At 35.3% G+C, this 17,741-nt stretch overlaps 1 protein-coding gene and 1 non-coding gene across 2 annotated transcripts in view; both read left to right on the top strand.

The window, feature by feature from the left end:
- The window catches only part of TRDN (triadin), a 390,616-nt gene that overhangs the window by 249,620 nt on the left and 123,255 nt on the right, over nucleotides 1-17,741 (top strand). Inside the window, exons 20-21 of the mRNA XM_046675186.1 lie at nucleotides 5,445-5,492; nucleotides 15,611-15,658. Of these exons, the coding sequence (XP_046531142.1) occupies nucleotides 5,445-5,492; nucleotides 15,611-15,658 (96 nt within the window). The remainder of the gene's footprint in view (nucleotides 1-5,444; nucleotides 5,493-15,610; nucleotides 15,659-17,741) is intronic.
- Nucleotides 3,509-3,610, top strand: LOC124248043 (U6 spliceosomal RNA). The gene has a single exon (XR_006890925.1). It is a non-coding gene; the product is annotated as a U6 spliceosomal RNA (small nuclear RNA).

Below are 17,741 nucleotides of genomic sequence, written 5' to 3' on the forward strand. Positions count from 1 at the left end.
TTATAAATATACAGATACCTAGGCCTTATCTCATTAACTCAGAATCTCAAAGCCCTCAAAATTCTAGAGTCCTCCCCAGATCTACTACATCTGAACTCATAGACACATAAAACCTCCCCAGCTTATTCTAATGTGCAGCTATGGTTGAGAGTGGTTGTTGATGCAATCTCACAGTAGTAGGAGTGGAGAAGATGGTAACAATCTGCAAAAATGTTAAATGCTGTAATGAAAATAAAGGTGCATAAATCTTTTTTGAGTTATTGATTTCACGTTCTTTGGATAAATATCCACTAGTGGGATAGCTGGATCTTATGGTATTTCTATTTTTAATTTTTTTGATAAATCTCCGTACTGTTTTCCATAGTGGCTACACCAGTTTGCATTCCCACCAGCAGTGTGTGAGGGTTCTCCTTTCTCTACATCCTCTCCAACATTTGGTGTTTCTTGTCTTGTTAATTGTAGCCATTCTTATGGGCATGGGGTGATATTTCTGTGGTTTTGATTTGTGTTTCCCTAATAATTAGTGACGTTGAACATCTTTTCATATGCCTGTTGGTCATCTGTATATCTTCTTTGGGAAAATGTCTGTTCATATCCTCTGCCCATTTTTGGATCAAGTTGTTCATTTTTTTCTTGTTAAGTTATACGAGTTCTTTATTTATTTTGGAAATTAACCACTTATCTGATATATGATTTGCAAATATTTTCTCCCAGTTGGTGGGTTGTCTTTTCATTTTGTTGATGGTTTCCTTTGCGATGCAGAGGCTTTTAGTCTGATGTAGTCCCATTTGTTTATTTTTTCTTTTGTTTCCCTTACCTGAGTAGACATGGCATTTACAAAGACACTGCTAAAACTGATGTCACAAAGCTTACCTCCTATATTTTCTTCTAGGAGTTTTGGTTTCAGGTCTTACATTCAAGTCTTTAACCCATTTTGAGTTAATTTTTCTGTGTGGTGTAAGATAATGGTCTACTTTCATTTTTTTGCACATGGCTGTCCAATTTTCCCAACACCATTTGTTGAGGAGACTTTCCTTTCTTAATTGTATGTTCTTGGCTCCTTTGTTGAAAATTAGCTGTCCATAGATGTATGGTTTTACTTCTGGGTTCTTGATTCTGTCTATTGATCTGTGTGTGTGTGTTTTTCTGCCAGTACCATGCTGTTTTGATTAGTATAGCTTTATAACATATTTTTGGATTCAGGGAGTGTGATACCTCCAGCTTTGTCTTTTTTCCATCTGGAATGTTTTGGCTATTCAGGGTCTTTTGTTGTTCCATATAAACCTTTAGGATTCTTTGTTCTATTTCCATGAAGAATGTCATTGGGATTCTGAAAGGGGTTACATTGAATCTGTAGGTTGCTTTAGGAAGTATGGTCATTTTAGTTATGTTATTTCTTCCAATCCATGAGCATGGAACATCTTTCATTTCTTTGCGTCTTCTTCGATTTCTTTTAACAATGTTTTATAGTTTTTAGTCTACAGGTCTTTCACCTCTTTGGTTAAACTTATTCCTAGATATTTTATTCTTTTTGTTGCAATTGTAAATGGGATTATATTCTTGATTTCTCTTTTTGGTGGTTTATTATCAGTTTATAGAAATACAACTGATTTTTGTATGTTGGTTTTATACCCTTCAACTTTACTATATGTTTTGATTATTTCTAATAGTTTTTTGGTGGATTCTTTAGGGTATTCTATATAGAGAATCATGTCGTCTGCAAATAGTGACAGGTTTTCTTCTTCCTTTCCAGTTTGATCCCTTTTATTTCTTTTTCTTGCCTAATTGCTCTGGCTAAAACTTGCAGTACTATGTTGAATAAGAGTGTTGAGAATGGGCCTCCTTGTCTTGTTCCTGTTCTCAGAGAAATAGCTTTCAATTTTTCATCATTGAGTATGATGTTGGCTGTGGGTTTGTCATATGTGGCCTTTATTATTTTGAGGTACTTTCCTTCTATATCCATTTTATTCAGAATTTTTATCATAAATGAATGTTGGATCTTGTCTTATGCTTTCTCTGCATCTATTGAGATGATCATGTGATTTTTATACTTCATTTTGTTAATGTGATGTATCACATTGATTGATTTGTGGATGTTGAACCATTTCTGCATCCCTGGAATAAATTACATTTGATCATGGTATTTGATCCTTTTAATGTATTGTATTCAATTTACTAATATTTTGTTGAGGATTTTTGCATCTATGTTCGTCAGTGATATTGGCCTGTAGTTTTCCTTTTTACTGTTGTCCTTGTCTGGTTTTCGTATCAAGGTAATGTTGGCATTGGAAAATGAGTTAAGAAGCCAAGACATGGAAGCAAGCCAAATGCCTATCAGCTGATGAATGGATAAAGAAAATGTAGTATAGATATAGATACATTGTGTATATATACACACATAAATACAATGGAGTACTACTCACCCACAGAGAAAGACAAACACCATATGAGTTCACTGATATGTGGAAGATAAACACATAGATAAGGAGAAGAGATTAGTGGTTGCTAGAGGGGAAGGGTGAAAGTGGTAAAGGGGCACATAAGTATGATGATGGATAAAGGCTAGACTATTCGTGGTGAACACAGTATAGTCTATACAGAAACTGAAATATAATAATGTACACCTGAAATTTACACAGTGTTATAAGCCAATATAACCTCAATAAAATAATTTAAAAAGGATGGCAGAAAGTGGCAGATATTCATAATAAAATCTTGATCCTGAAAAAGTAAAAAGAAAATAGCATTGGCTAGAAATGGGTCATTTGATCTTTTTTTCATTGGTATCTCTATAGATTTTCTAGTATATGATGTTCAATCTGATATATAAGGCAATTTTATCTTGTGAAGGATTCCATGTGTTGCTTACATTTAACTTTACTGGATTAAATATATTTACAGAAATGGAAAAGAACATTGTTGATCAATATAAGTCAATATAAGTTGATCAATATAGGTTAAACTAGAAAATTTTTAATGAAATAACTAGTGATAGAACAGAAAATATGAATAGAAAGCACAATAGAGATGCTTTAAAATATTTAGAGACACATAATAACAGTGCTTTTAGAGTTGCACTGGTGGCCAAATCATACCTACCAAATCTCATTGAAATATACAGTGAAAGATGTTAAATTTATTGTAAGATGTCAACTGAATAGTCAGTGTTTGAAAAACTTTGTTGCTAGATTGAAGTTACCATTTCTGCCTGTTGCATCACATTAAAATTCGCTTGGCAATGCTAAGCTTGGTGTAGACTGAGGTATCAGAATCACATTTTTTTAACTGAAGAGCAATCCGATTTGGTAAACATTTTTGAAGATAATGTTTGTGTAGCATTTTAGCTAATATTTTGGCATTCTTAACAAAGGAAACTTAAAACTTCTAAGGAAAAACAGAGATTAGTTTGTAGGCATTATTGTTATGCAATAGAAGTCCTGGGACCGTTTGATCTAGCTACTAAGTATACGTTCTCAACTTTGTTGCAACTTTTGAACAAACATTGTGCCTGCTTTGGCAGCATGTATTCTAAAACTGGAACATACATAGAAAATTAGCATGACCCCTGTGCAACAATGACAGGCAAATTCATGAAGCTTTCCTTATTTTTAAAACAAAATGAAACATTGTTATTAAAGGCATTTACAAGAAAAAACAGATTCAGTGACTGATGAGGCACGACCACAATGTTAATTAATGACAACAAAAAAGATAGAGAGCCTGGTGCAACCTGATAGCGTGTAGTTCAAAAGAACAGGGATTTGGAGGAAGCAAGGAGCTAACAGTCGTTGAGAAGTAATCAGAAGAGGTATACATCACTTCCAGACACCTTGGTATGGAGCGGATGGAAAAACATTCTCTGTTTTAGAAGATTGCTTGTAGGGGATGTGGTGTCCTTGGGGAGCTAGGGTTTGGTTAAAAGGAGAAAGCCAAGTGTGCATTCTGAGAAAAGACTGAGGCTACGGGGGCATGTGCTATGATAGAGAGATGACAGTGGATGGACTTTGAAAAGGGGTCTGTTTTTAGGAGAAATATGAAGCCATGTATCTCTGTCTTCTGCTGGACGCCTAGACTCGTGGTAGTAACTGAAGTAAATAAGGATGGGGATCACAGGGGGATTGTCCCTATTGTCTCTTAGGGGAAGTTTGGTAATCAGTTTCCAATATGGTCCAGAGCAGCAGCATGAGCATCATTTGGGAAGTGGTTAGAAATGCAAATTCTCAGGATGTGCCCCAGACCCACTGAGTCAATCCCAGCGTTAGTGTTTTAACAGCTTCCCTGGGTGACTCTGATGCATGCTTAAGTGTGAGAAGCCCTGACACGTGTAAAGTCTTTCCTGGAAGGCATATAACAGTCAGAGTTCTGCTTAGTCCTGGAGCTCAGGGTCTTGAGACAGCCTGGAGAAGAGCATATTTACATAACCTCTGCCTGGGCTCAAATTGTGATGCTTGCGGTATCTAACGTTGTGGAATGAAAACCTGAAAGCAATGTGGAGGCCTCCTTCTGACAGCTTATCCCTCTCACAGCGCAAGGTCTACGGCACTGGGAGTCCAAGGGGGCAGGAAGACCCCTGCTGTTTGGTTGTCCCCAGAGCGTCAGCTGCTGAGTGTGTATGAATGAGAGGGAAATATATGCGTACTAATAAGAATAAAAATAAAAATATGGATGACCAAGGAGAACAGCCTCAAAAAATGTAAGGTTAATAAAATGAGTAAAGAGAGCTTTGTAAAAATTCACTAGCTCATTGTTATTTTTCTTATTTTCCTATGGACTAGAGAAAATGTCAACTTTAATTAGCCTTGATTTGAGGTCCAACATTTTGTGCAAGGACCAGCACTTCAGATTATGTCTTCATGGTAGCTCTCTCACCTTCCACACTGGGTATCCAGAGAAACTCTGAGCAGACATTTGGGCCTTTCTTATTGTTTAGTTTTCTCTCTCTTTCAAAGCAGTGTTCAAATGGAATTTTCTATAATATCATGGCTAATCTTTTATAATATAATGCTAATTGATTGAGGTTAAATACTATTTTCCATCCCCATAACTAAAGGCTAAACAAAGAAGGCCTTTCAAATGCTATTCCCCACAACTCAAACATCATTTAGATCTGACTGTAAACTAATAAATTACTATTCCAGTGTATTTTGTGGAATAAGCCACATTCTTTCATGGTCCCTAATTTTAGAAGCATAACATTTTAATAGCACAGAGTCATATCTTGGAAGAGAGTTTCCATATTGTTATTTAAGAAAGTTTGTTAGTTAAAAAAAAAAAAAATACAAGCACTTTATAGTGTGGCTTTTGCCATTGCTTGCTTTGCTGTCAGGAGCTGCACACCTTTCATCTTTGGGGCAGCTTTGGTCTTGTCTGAGTTATAATACTATAAGATATCAACCTGGCATCTCTGATATCCATTTCTCATTCTTTAATATCTGAATTTGCAGAAACTGAACGCGCCAAAGAAGAGATTGGTGCTGCCTCAACTAAAAAAGGTAAATGGAGCTTAAGGAAAAAGACTTCATGAGAGTGTCTTATTTCTGCTAAGGTTTCTACCTTAATTTATTGGTTAGTGCTTATAGAGAGCTCTATTGATTTTGCTATTTCATTGATATGGAAACAAATCCACTTCGCACAAGATTTATAGTATCTATATCAACAAGGTTTTGTCTTCACTGTTCTCACGTGAAGTTTTATTCCTTTAAGGCCATAAACTAAAACTAGTAATTATAGTCCAAATGCAAGTTAGTTTTTGAAAAATTGAAGAAATGCAGCTATTTAAACTCAATAGGATCCCAATCATCTGGAGAGCATTCAAATTCAATATACTGCCTTAGGAAGTTAGGGCTCGAACAGATGAAACTTTGACTAGTAGAACTGACTTGAGCAATGTTCACTTTGCGCATGAATAATACCAAATTAGAAAACGTGTTCCTTGGAACGCTCACTTGGGGACATTTTGCTTTAAGAAACATATTGGGAAGTTTGGAACCTAAGTTTTCAAAGCTACTTCTCTTGTCTTGTCTACTCAGAAGCAACTAATTATGTGAATATTGACTTCCTTTAGGAGACATTTTTAAGAATATATTTAAGAACATTAATATACATTAAAAATAATCATCATGATGAAAATTTTTACATATTCTCAATTCAAAATAAACTGGAACAATTCTGAAATTTGTAATTCTGTCTGTTTTACAAATAGAAATGAAATCAGTAATGTATCCAACGTCTTTGGAACTGTCTCAAGAGACAGTTTAACAATCCTTTACTTAAGATCCACTCACAAACCTACTCATACAGCCTTGCACACATACTCCACTAAAACAGTATAACATTTTTCTCCTAAAAAACTCTTATATTGCGTATAGTCTATAAAGAAAACATATATTAGGACTGCAGGGAGATGTAAAATATATATGACACATATCCACATGCAATTTATGTATACGAATATAAAGGAATACATGGGTATAAACTCATACAATATAAGTGTATATATTAGTTAATAAAGTATAATATAAATTAATATATATTAGTTAATATATAAATTAGTATATACATGTATGTGTCTAAAGGAAGACAAAAATTGGATAAAAAATATTTAAAGGAAAATATAAACTATATTGTAAGGTAATAATTAGAAGATAGAGTTACTGAGATTAATGGATGCCCTCTTTCAAATACAGCTCTCTATATTATTCCGAATTTACAGTAGATAGGAATAAAATCTGGTTCCTAATCAGTTCTTTTGCTAATAACCTATTATTTGTGATGTCATCATTGTGTGACATCTTTTGCTGGCTATCAATGTGCTGTAAGAGGCAGAGTGGTAAATTCACCAAAAGTTCAAATTAATGCATCTCATTCTTTTGTGATGTCTTATTTTTAAATCAGTTTTTCTTGTTGGCATTAAGCGGAATGTGGGTAAAACCTGATTGCTTCAGAATGAATAATGCCTGGTATCATGCAAAGGCTAAAGGTCTAAATACAGATTCAGAGACAGTCATTGATCTAGAGATGGATACAAGTGTACAAGGGCCCAGTAAGTGAATGTAAGGCCAGGATATTGATACATGTTAAAAGCAAGAACAAACGTGAGGCAAAGTTGTGTTCAAAATCTGTAGCTAAGAGTCAGGCAAGTGGAATATCCAAATAGTAGTATATGGCTTTCATCTGGAATTAGATTTCAGATACTGGGCCTTAAGGAATCCCTGATTGTGGAGGACAGTCTGCGGACAGAGTTAAGAAGGAAAGATTCTAGTACTGCTAACTAAGCCATGCACAGGCTTGGAATCACTTGGAGCTAGGTTATTTAGGTAGAAACACAAACACACATAGTCTGGAGTCCACTCTGGTCAAATTGGAGTGAGCAGAGTTACTGAATTGAGATTGAACCCTCAATTAGTGAACTCATTGGAATCTTCAAACAAAAATGTTCCCTGAGTTTAGAGTAAGGCCAACCATGTTGGTTTAGGTTAAGTAGACTGATTGCTAGGCTTAACATGAAATGAAAGAAGAGAAATAATATGTTTATGAAAATAAACTATTGGCACCAACTCTTTGCCTTTAATCTTATATTTCATACCTGAATTCTTAATATAAATGTGATTCTGCATATGGGCATGAACAGAAACAAGTATGCCTTCCAAAGCTTTTTAAACTCAGTAGGGCTTTACCAATTTGACAAGTTACAAATAAAAGTCAAAGGAGACTTTTCTTATTTGTCAAGTAGTTTTTCTGTCTCTTACCTCCTCACTGACAATCAATCACACCATCATGGTGATAATTTCATATCGAATCACTATCACATATAACTGAAACTAATAGATGTTGCATGTCAATTATACTTCAATTAAAAAAAAGCAAAGAAAATACATATTATTTCATCATGTACTTAGTAGCCAGCCTCTAATCTCTATAACACTTAGTATACTTTGCAAGGTGTCCATTTCTTATTCTTTCATAGATAAGTAGAGTAGAAAGTGACTTGGGAGTTATTTTTGTTTTTAAGACATTGGAAATTGTTCTTCTATGTTAAGGCTTGAACTAGGAACTGTGTGTGCAATGTTACTGATTTTATGATTGCTTTAAAATTTTCAAAATTAAAAAATAATATTTCAAATTAATTGCAATGTGCCAATTTATGTCTAGTATAAATCGCTCACTAGTAAGCCTACTTTTAAGTCATATTTGCTTTGGAGATATATAATATTTAATCATCCATATGGTAATCGTCTTACTGATTTGTATCTGTTTTGCAGCTTTCAAATCATTTTAACTTTCATTCAACATATATTTATGGATCACATACTGAGTGAAAACTTAAAGAAAAATTTAGATGTTAATATTGTTCTTGAACAATTTTAAATCCTGAAAAATGTGAATCTTTATTGAGTCACTGAGCTGTTTGCTATCAGCTAAAAGTTTTCGATTTAATCATGCTTCCAGGTTGAAAGCCAACAGGGCAAAGAGATAAATATAGATAAAGTTCCATAAGAGTTTAAGAATTATTCTCACCTGGGGCAAAGCAAATGGTTTACTTTACAAGTTGACTTTAGAGTTAAGCCTTAAATAACAGATATGATTTTGTTATGCAATAATTACATACATAATTGTATGTAAGGATATCTTACATTTATTGGAAGGGTTTTGTGGGCATAGGTAACAGAGCAAGGCAAAGTGGTGGAAAATTGCAGGATGTGTATGAGGAACAGCAATAGTGTCAAGAACATGGTATGAATTAATAGAACCTGGGATAATAATGCTGAAAAGGGGTGGGATTTAAAAATTGGACTCTATTCCATGGGCAATAAGGAGTCAATGAAAAATTGTAAATATAAGAATAACATTCAGACATTTGCTTCGGGAAGACGCAAGCTAATTGGGAAGCTTTTGCAATAAAGTAGTCAACACTTACTAGGGCATGGTATTGGGTATGAGATTGGAGTCGATGGATATTATGTGATCACTATTATAGGAGCAGATTCAAAGGAATTTGACAAGTGACCCACTATGGGAAGGAAAAAAGAGAAAATATTTAATGATAATAATAAGTTTTCAGACTGGGTGCTAGAAGAGTACTGTTGATATTCTTAATAAAATTAAGAAGAAAGATGAAAAGCAGTTTGGGGAGGGAATGCAAAATTAAGATAAGACATATTTAAGTTAAAGTGCTGTGGTACATGCAACTAACTTCACACAGATTACTCTAAATGCCAGACAGTGACAAGACTGGTTATATACATGTGAGCACCCTCTGTGTGGGGTTAAGGGTGGAAAAAGTAAGAGTATATGAGCTAGTCATGAAGAGATGGCTTAGAGAGAGAACAGGGCTGGGGTCAAATTCTGGAGAAATTATGTTTGGAAGAAGAAGATCAAAGACAGTCAAAGAGAAAAAGCAGAAAAAAGTGTCTGAAAAGGTCAGAGATTAAAAAAAATAGATGGAATTGTTTGTGGTGTTATAGCAACCACAGGAAAGGAAACCATTTCAAGATGGTGGTCACTGAGTCATTGGATTTGTCAACTAGATAATTATTAATGATTATCAGAAGCGAATTTTCAGGGAAGGGGCACAAGTGAAAGCTAAGGATGAGAAACTGATTGAGGGAAGAGGAAATGAAAGATTTAAGCAATGATGCTGAAGAAATATGGCTAGGAATGAAAGAAGAAATAGGATAGAAGTAGCTTGGTGTTCCTGTTTAATCTATAGCCATCTCTCTTAATCTCAGAGGTAAAGTGTTTATCCTGCTTTTCAAGACCAGCTTCTCCAGTTGTGTCCTCCTCAATCAGTCATCTACACTGTTTTGTGGCATCCTCTTTTTTCTTGTTGTTGCTTCTCCTCTCATTTTGGAAATATTATTCTCAGCTTCAGAACTACTTTTTCTTGATTCCCATCTCTGTCTCTCTGCCATTTCTCTCCTCCACACCTTAGCCATTCTTTGGGATGCTTCTCATTTCCCACAAAGGTGAAACTCCTGTCTCTACAGTGTCACTGATGCTCTGGCTGCTGTTGATGACATTATCATTTCTAAACCAATGGAACCTTTCCAGTCCTCACATACTGGACTTCTCACTTGCATTTACCACTTTGTTTCTTCTCTAAGCTTCTCTGCTATTGGGTTATCATGACAGCATAGTCTCCTGGTTCTCCCCATATTCTCTGACCTATATTTCTGACATTTTTTGTGGTTTTTCTTTTCTGCTCCTTAATTATTGGTCTTCCCCAGATTTCATTATTAGTCCTCTGAACTATTAGTCCTCTGAAATTCTCATTCTATACAATCTCTTTGTGAGATACGTCTGCTCTCAAAGTTGAAACTCTGCCCTATATCCTGAAGATTCCCAATTCTATGTCATCATTTCAGGGCTTCATGAAAAGGCTTTTCGCTGAAAATGTCAGGCTTGTCTGTTCAAATGTCCAATAAACACCTTCAAATTCAATGTGTCTTAACCTAAACTACTCGTTCCCTCTTCCCAACTTGGTTTTCAGTGTCATTGGTGAAACAACAATCCACCCTCCAGCTCACTAGAAATCTGGGGGTGATCTTTGATTTTTCTCTTTCTCTCCTTCACCTGATTATTCAAAAAGGCTTGAAGATCTGCTGATTTTACCCCCTAACTATTCTTGAGTATACTTCTTTCTATTCATAACCATGACTTCCATCTTAATTCAAGCCTTCATTATCTTATCCTTGAACCACTGTAATGATCTCACTGCTGCCCTCATGTCTTTACTTTTATTTCACTAACATTCGTCTTGCCAGAACTCCCCAACAGACATAGTAAATTATCAAGTCACAAAACTGGGTTAGCCACTCTTAATCTAAAACTCTCTTCTTCCCAGTTGCCCATAAAATAAAGTCCAAGTTGTTAAAATGACATGAGTCCCGGGCGGCTGGCCCTGTGGAATAGTGGTTAAGTTCATGCTCTCTGATCGATGGCCCAGGGTTTGTGGGTTAGGATCCTGGGTTTGGACCTACATACACCATTCATCAAGTCATGCTGAGGCAGCGTCCCACACACAAAATAGAGGAAGATTAGCACAGATGTTAGCTCAAAGACAATCTTCCTCACCAAAAACAAACAAAAGACATGAATACCCCAAGATCTGACTCCTATTTCCCTTTCCAGCTTCATCTTCAGATATGACAGGATTTGAATACCACAACAATACCATATTGCTAATAATTCCAAAAATACCAGTAAGATTAGGGAAGGTGCTAGCAGGAGGGGGTGATCTTGTGAATAGATTGAGTAGTTAGCATCGTTTGAGAAGTGGTAAGAAGGCTCTCCTCCACAAGATATATACAAAGATCCTTATATCCAAAATGTAAGACTTTATTCCTCAATTAATGATTTATTCATTGTTTCAGTCATTGACATCTCCAAGCGGTACCTTTAAAATCTGAATAAACCTTGGTCTTATTAACATTATATTCTTATATCCTTGGAAATAATAGTTTGTCATGCTAAGGCTGTGGGCTACATCCCAGAAGTAATGTATAAATGTCATATGAGGGACATTTCAAACTGCAAAATACTTCCCTGCCACCCCTCACTTCTTTACCAGGATTCTAACATACCCCATCTCCCGGTAAGCCTCACTGCCCAGGTACCAGCCCCACTGCTTGTAGGCAGACATCACAGGCTTTGTGGGTGATGAGGGACAGGAAAGGAGAAAGGTAATTGAATTGTACTGTAGAATTGGGTCCCTAAAGAAAATTGAAGGGTAAATAATAAAATAAAAGCCTGGAACTACAGAAAACCAACTTCTCCATCTCACAGTTTAGCTCAGGACTATCCCTAATCCAGTCATTACTGTCTAAGAGTGTTGGTTACTTTGTATGAGTTGGGATCTCTGAAAAAGTGCAATACAAATGTATATTATTTTCCTCCCTAAAGTGGACTCCTCTAAATGCAAAGCAAAGAGAATTTCTGTAGGCACCAAAGGAGGCTTCAGGTACCCTGGAGTACAGAAAGAGAAATTGATTATGGTCTTCTTTTGATTCTAGGCAGTTAGAAAATCCACTTGCTTAGATGAGCTGTTTATTCCTAAAGTGTGTTCCCCATAGAATTAGGTTTGATGAATTCTACTTCAGAACCAGAAATGAAAGGATCATCGTTTCATGCAAAAGGTGTTCATTTCCGTATAGAGAATCAGCATTTTCAGTGATCTTTTCTGAGTTACAAAGCCCAGTACCTTAGGGGACTATGCTACTCTACTTAATATGAGTGCAAAGAATTATGAACCCTCCTTTGAAAAGAAAACTTGATCTTTATGTGTAAGTCATTTTACAGTTGTTTTCTGAGAGACATTTATTCTTCAGAGGATTAAAATAAAATAATTGAAAGTTACATATTTCCTACACAATAAAGGAATTATGAATAAGACTATATGCCCATGGGGCTCTATTATAATTGCAAATTATCAGTGTTTTATTTCTCCACTGATTTGAGAGAGAACATTCATAGAGGAGACTAATATATCACACACCTTACTAGCTCCTTAAAATATACATAATAAAGTCTAACTCTTTTTTCTTTTTTTGAGGAAGATTATCCCTGAGCTAACTACTGCCAGTCCTCCTCTTTTTGCTGAGGAAGCCCAGCCCTGAACTAACATCCATGCCCGTCTTCCTCCACTTTATACGTGGGACGTCTACCACAGCATGGCGTGCCATGCGGTGCCATGTCCGTGCCATGTCCGTGCCCAAAATCCCAACCTGCAAACTCTGGGCCACCAAAGCTGAGCACACGAACTTAACAACTATGTCACCAGACCAGCCCCTCATTTTCCATTTTTAGAGTATCTTATATCTCCTCTGTGAGAACCTCTGCTCCATCTAAACTTATTCACTTTCCTCTAGGTACACCTAAGGCTTTCCTGCTTCTTTGCCTTTCTTTGCATCTTATTGGCTACACCTAAAATCCTTCCTCTTCTAGGAAAACCGCTAACAACACTGATCTCTTTCCTTTCTCAACTCAGAATATCAATTATCAATATGTCTCATTTGTCAATTAATACATTTAATCACCAATTAAATATATATCAACAGCTTACTATGTCTTAAACAATGCTTGGTTCTGTGAGAAATGTTAGCAATACATTTTAAATATCCCATGAATCAAAGAAAAAAGGACGGTGGAATTGTGGAAATATATGAACTAATGTATGATGTAAACATTGCATTGAAACTTGGGATACAGCTAAACAATGTTTAGAGTGAAATCTACTCTAAAAATATTCATTAGTGAAGAATAAAGGCTGAAAATCAAAATATCTAGGAAGCAAATATATTTTTTAATTTAAATTAAATTTTAAATGAAGCTCAAAGAAAGTAGAAGGAAGTGAAATAGAAAATGTAAGACCAGAAGCCAGTGAAATAGACATTAAATAGTACAATAAGGAAAGCTACAAAGTCAAAATTAGATTCTTTATAAAAATTGATAGAGTCTAGCCTGGTGGCATAGTGGTTAAGTTCACATGCTCCACTTCAGCAGCCCAGGGTTTGCAGTTTTAGATCCCAGGCACGGACCTAGCACCACTCATCAAGCCACACTGTGGCGGCATCTCACATAAAATCTGTGCCAATATTCCTCACAAAAAACTGACAAAATCGATAGACCCTTATGAAAACTTATCAAGAAAAAAGAGAGAAAGCATAACACAGCAATACAAGACAATAAAAAGGGAGCATCATTACAAATCCTACAGACAACAAAAAACAGAAACATTTTCAAAAAAAATTGAAATTTTAATAGAATTTATATTTTGGATCCATAATTATAACTTTTCCCCAGAAAACATTCTAGTCAGTTGGCTTCCCAAGTGAATTCTTTCAAACATTTAAGGAAAAATTAACACCAATCTTGCATCAAAACTTTCAGGAATGGAAAAAGAGAAACATTCACTCATTTTGTGGAGCTAGAATAACTTTGATTACAAAACCTAACAAGACCCAAAAAAGAAAGGAAACAACAGGCTAAGTTCTCTTGTGAATGTAGAGTCATAGACCTAAACAAAATAGCAATAGATCAAGTCTGATAATATTTGCGAAAGACAAAATGCAACCAAGTTGATTTTATTTCAAGAATGCAGCTTCAAAAATATTAATCAATGTAATTAACCAGAATAATAGAATAAAGGGAAATTATATTCATCATAGTAGATGCATTTGATATAATTCATCATTAGAGTAGAAAGACACTTCCTTAATTTGAAAGATATATACAAATCATTAGCAAATTTCATATTCAATAGAGAAAACTGGAAAGATTTTTCAGAGAATTGGAACAAGACAAGGATGTCTGCTATCACCACTTCTATTACACATTGTACTGGATATCCTGGCAACTGCACTAAGGTGAGAAGAAGAAATAATAAGTACAAGAATAGAAAAGTAAGAAATAAAACATTATTCACAGGCAAAATTATCTACTTGAAAAATTAAAAAGAATCAACAATGAACTATTATAACCAATGAGTGAATTTAGCAAGTTTTCTGTAAAAAAGTTGCTCTTTCCTCTCTCTCATTCTCTGATTTGCGACATTAACTTTCTGAAAAGATCATAGTCAGTTACACTGCAGGCATTTTTGATTGCTCTAATTGTTTCTTCAGAATATTATTTATTATGTTCTTTATATTCTGTTTTTCTTTAAACCAAAAGCTAAATCTTTGACTTAACCGGATTCCAGTATGATACTTTGGCAAGAAGACTTCAGAGATGATACTGTAGACATCATCACACTGCATGTCATTGGGAAGCACAGAATGTCTGGAAGTCCTGTTAAGAATGAATGGTTCTAGGTTTCATCAATGGGTTAAGTTGGGGACAACCACATTTCTTCATTTCAAAGTTGCATTTTTCCTCCTTGCGACTCTTGTGGGTGATGCTTGGGTGTGATCGCAATATTCAATCCCCATTCATCCTTCATCTAATAGATGCTAGTGTCCTCTGAAGATCCTTACTCTAATCAGTTATTTCCGTGGGCTACAGTGATTTTGTGTGAATCATTTCTACTGCCTTGATGTATAAACGGGTAACAGTGAATACTCCACTGACAGAAATAAATCTCAGAGAGAGCGTAGTTCAGGGGAAACAGAACCTGAACAATAGTCTCATTTCTCTTTTGGTTTCTTGTGATTTGAGATGACTTCATTTAAGATTTACATGAATCTCAAGTGTGACTACACTGTCCTTTCAGTTGATTAAGCTATATTAAGCTTGAATTTAAAGGAGCATCTAGTTGACATTTTCAAGACACTAAATGACTCCAGCAATAACCTGGAATGTAAGTCGATTAATCACATCCTGTCAAGTGCAATTCTCTGTGGAGCTTGTTTATCAGGGTGGAGTATAAAGGAATAAAGTAGAAAAGAGTGTGGAAAAGCTAGTAAGAAAAAGGCAAGGGATTATTTCTCTTTTCTCTAATTCTTTAAGATTAGATAGGTTTCAATTGAATTATAGACAAATGAGAAAAGTTGAAAAAGCTTTAAAATAGCTTGTTTAGAAGAAATATTTGTCATTGAGTGAGTCACAAAATGCTTTTGTGAGCAGAAGCAGCACTTCCATCTGGAACTTTTATTTAAACCTTATCTCTGCTTTGCAGCTGCACCTGGAAAGAAGGAAGAGAAAAGAACCAAGACAGTGGAGCAAGGTAAAAAAAAATGAAGGAGGTTGACATTATCTTCTTTAGAAAGACAACAACATGAGGAGAAAGCACTGGATTCAGACAGGCGGAAGATAAGAACCTTTCAATCTGTTGCTCTCTATCGCTGTCCTGGCTTGTTTTTTGGTGCCAGGGAGAATGTGAGGCAGCAATCTGGGCTTTTTTTCTTTTGTTTAACTAAACTTTGAGTATAAATTCAGAGCAGGAAAACTCCACAGACTGCTTAATTATATCAGGAGAAATGCTGAAGATTGTTGGGAGTAAGGAAATGACCCGGGGCAACTGGCAGACATTTTTTCTGTTTGATTTGCGGTTTTAACACCACCAGACTGATCATAGTTTAAAGAATAAAGATGATGCAATTCTATTTATCCAAAATCAGTTTCTATTGCCTGAACAGTAACACGTGAAAGTTAAAACAAAGGCGAAAAAACAACAGTGCAAGTAAGTTTTTGAGTTTCTATTATGACTTCAGCAAACGATTCTCCCAAGTGGTCTGAAATTTCAATGTTATAAATCATAATGCTATAGATAATGCATTTTATTTTGACTTATGTAGCTATATAATATATCACTCCAGAATATGCTTTAAAATAGTGCTACAGCACAATAGAGTTAAAATATTAACTTCTGTTAGAGCTCAGAGTGCTAATGATTTTAATTGTTGTCCCTGCATTGGCTTTTTATATATTATAATGTTATAATATTTATTACTTACAATAAATAGGTAAAATCAGAACTAGCAATAATTTTGTCAAGAATGAAGTCAAAATAATTTCCCCTCTTAAATTTGAGATGCAATTTAATTCTTAATGTCAGAAATTTAGAATTTTTGATATAAATATATCAAGAAAATCCTTCAATCCTTCACATTTCAGATAAGTAAACTAAGGTTAAGGATTCCATTATATTAAAAAATTAGTCAAGGATTTGTTTCCTTGGGCTTTTCAAAATAAAAATCAGATTGGAAAAGTTTTCAAGTTTATTTTGGCTTCTGTGGACTACTACCTGGAATTTTAGAATTCAGTAGAATGTTTCTGTCAACTTCTTTTTGAAATGGGTACTTAGTCTCTGAAATGTAAAGTAGGTGCGTAAGAGCACTGGATCCCAATTTCAAGTTGTTCACTTAGGCAAGGTTCTGAGCCTAAATTTCTTCTTCGAAAAATGGAGTTCATTGTATCTCATTTGCCTATTTGACAAGATGCGGAGCTCAAACGAGAAAACATACATGAAAGGATATAGAGAATTATAAATTCCTCGTTAAGTATATAGTATTTACTAAGGCATTTTTCCTTATAAAATCAGCTTCGATATAGGTGAGATAAACTGTAAAGCACTTTGAGTTCACTAGGCTTCATAATTTTTCTCCCCCCCCAGTGTAAAGGAGTTGATTACTCATCTTATGGCATTGTAGATTGCTTTTGTAGCCACAGGGTATTAAGAGAAGATTGACTAGAATATAAAATGCCCACACTAATAGCAGTACCTAACAGATAACTGACTTAAGCAAAGGTTGTTTATTTCTTCTCACCTGCATGTTAGTGTCAGTTTCATTAATTCTGTAACGTTTCCTCTAGTACATAGGAGACTGGAAATGGCTCTTAGTAACATGAACTTACTCCTTCACATGATTTTATAATTCTCTTTTTTTATTAAAAATACTTCTTATGGAGCCGGCCCAGTGGTGCAGTGGTTAAGTTCTCTCTTTCTACTTTGGCGGCCCAGGGTTTGCCAGTTCGGATCCTGGGCGTGGACATGGCACCACTTGGCAAGCCATGCTGTGGTAGGCGTCCCACATATAAAGTAGAGGAAGATGGGCAGGGATGTTAGCTCAGGGCCAGTCTTCCTCAGCAAAAAGAGGAGGATTAGCAGCAGATGTTAGCTCAAGACTAATCTTCCTCAAAAAAAAAAAATCTTTTATGTTTTGAAATCTTCAGCTCTTGGCTTATGTAAAAAATGAGGTTCTTTCAATGGCTTTATTATATTGACTTAGTAAATCATTTCAGTTTTAAATATTGTAAAGCAATGGCCTCATATTTTTCAACTATAAAAATCAAGAAAAATAGTGTAT

Source organism: Equus quagga, chromosome 11 (assembly GCF_021613505.1).
Source record: "Equus quagga isolate Etosha38 chromosome 11, UCLA_HA_Equagga_1.0, whole genome shotgun sequence".
NCBI lineage: Eukaryota > Metazoa > Chordata > Mammalia > Perissodactyla > Equidae > Equus > Equus quagga.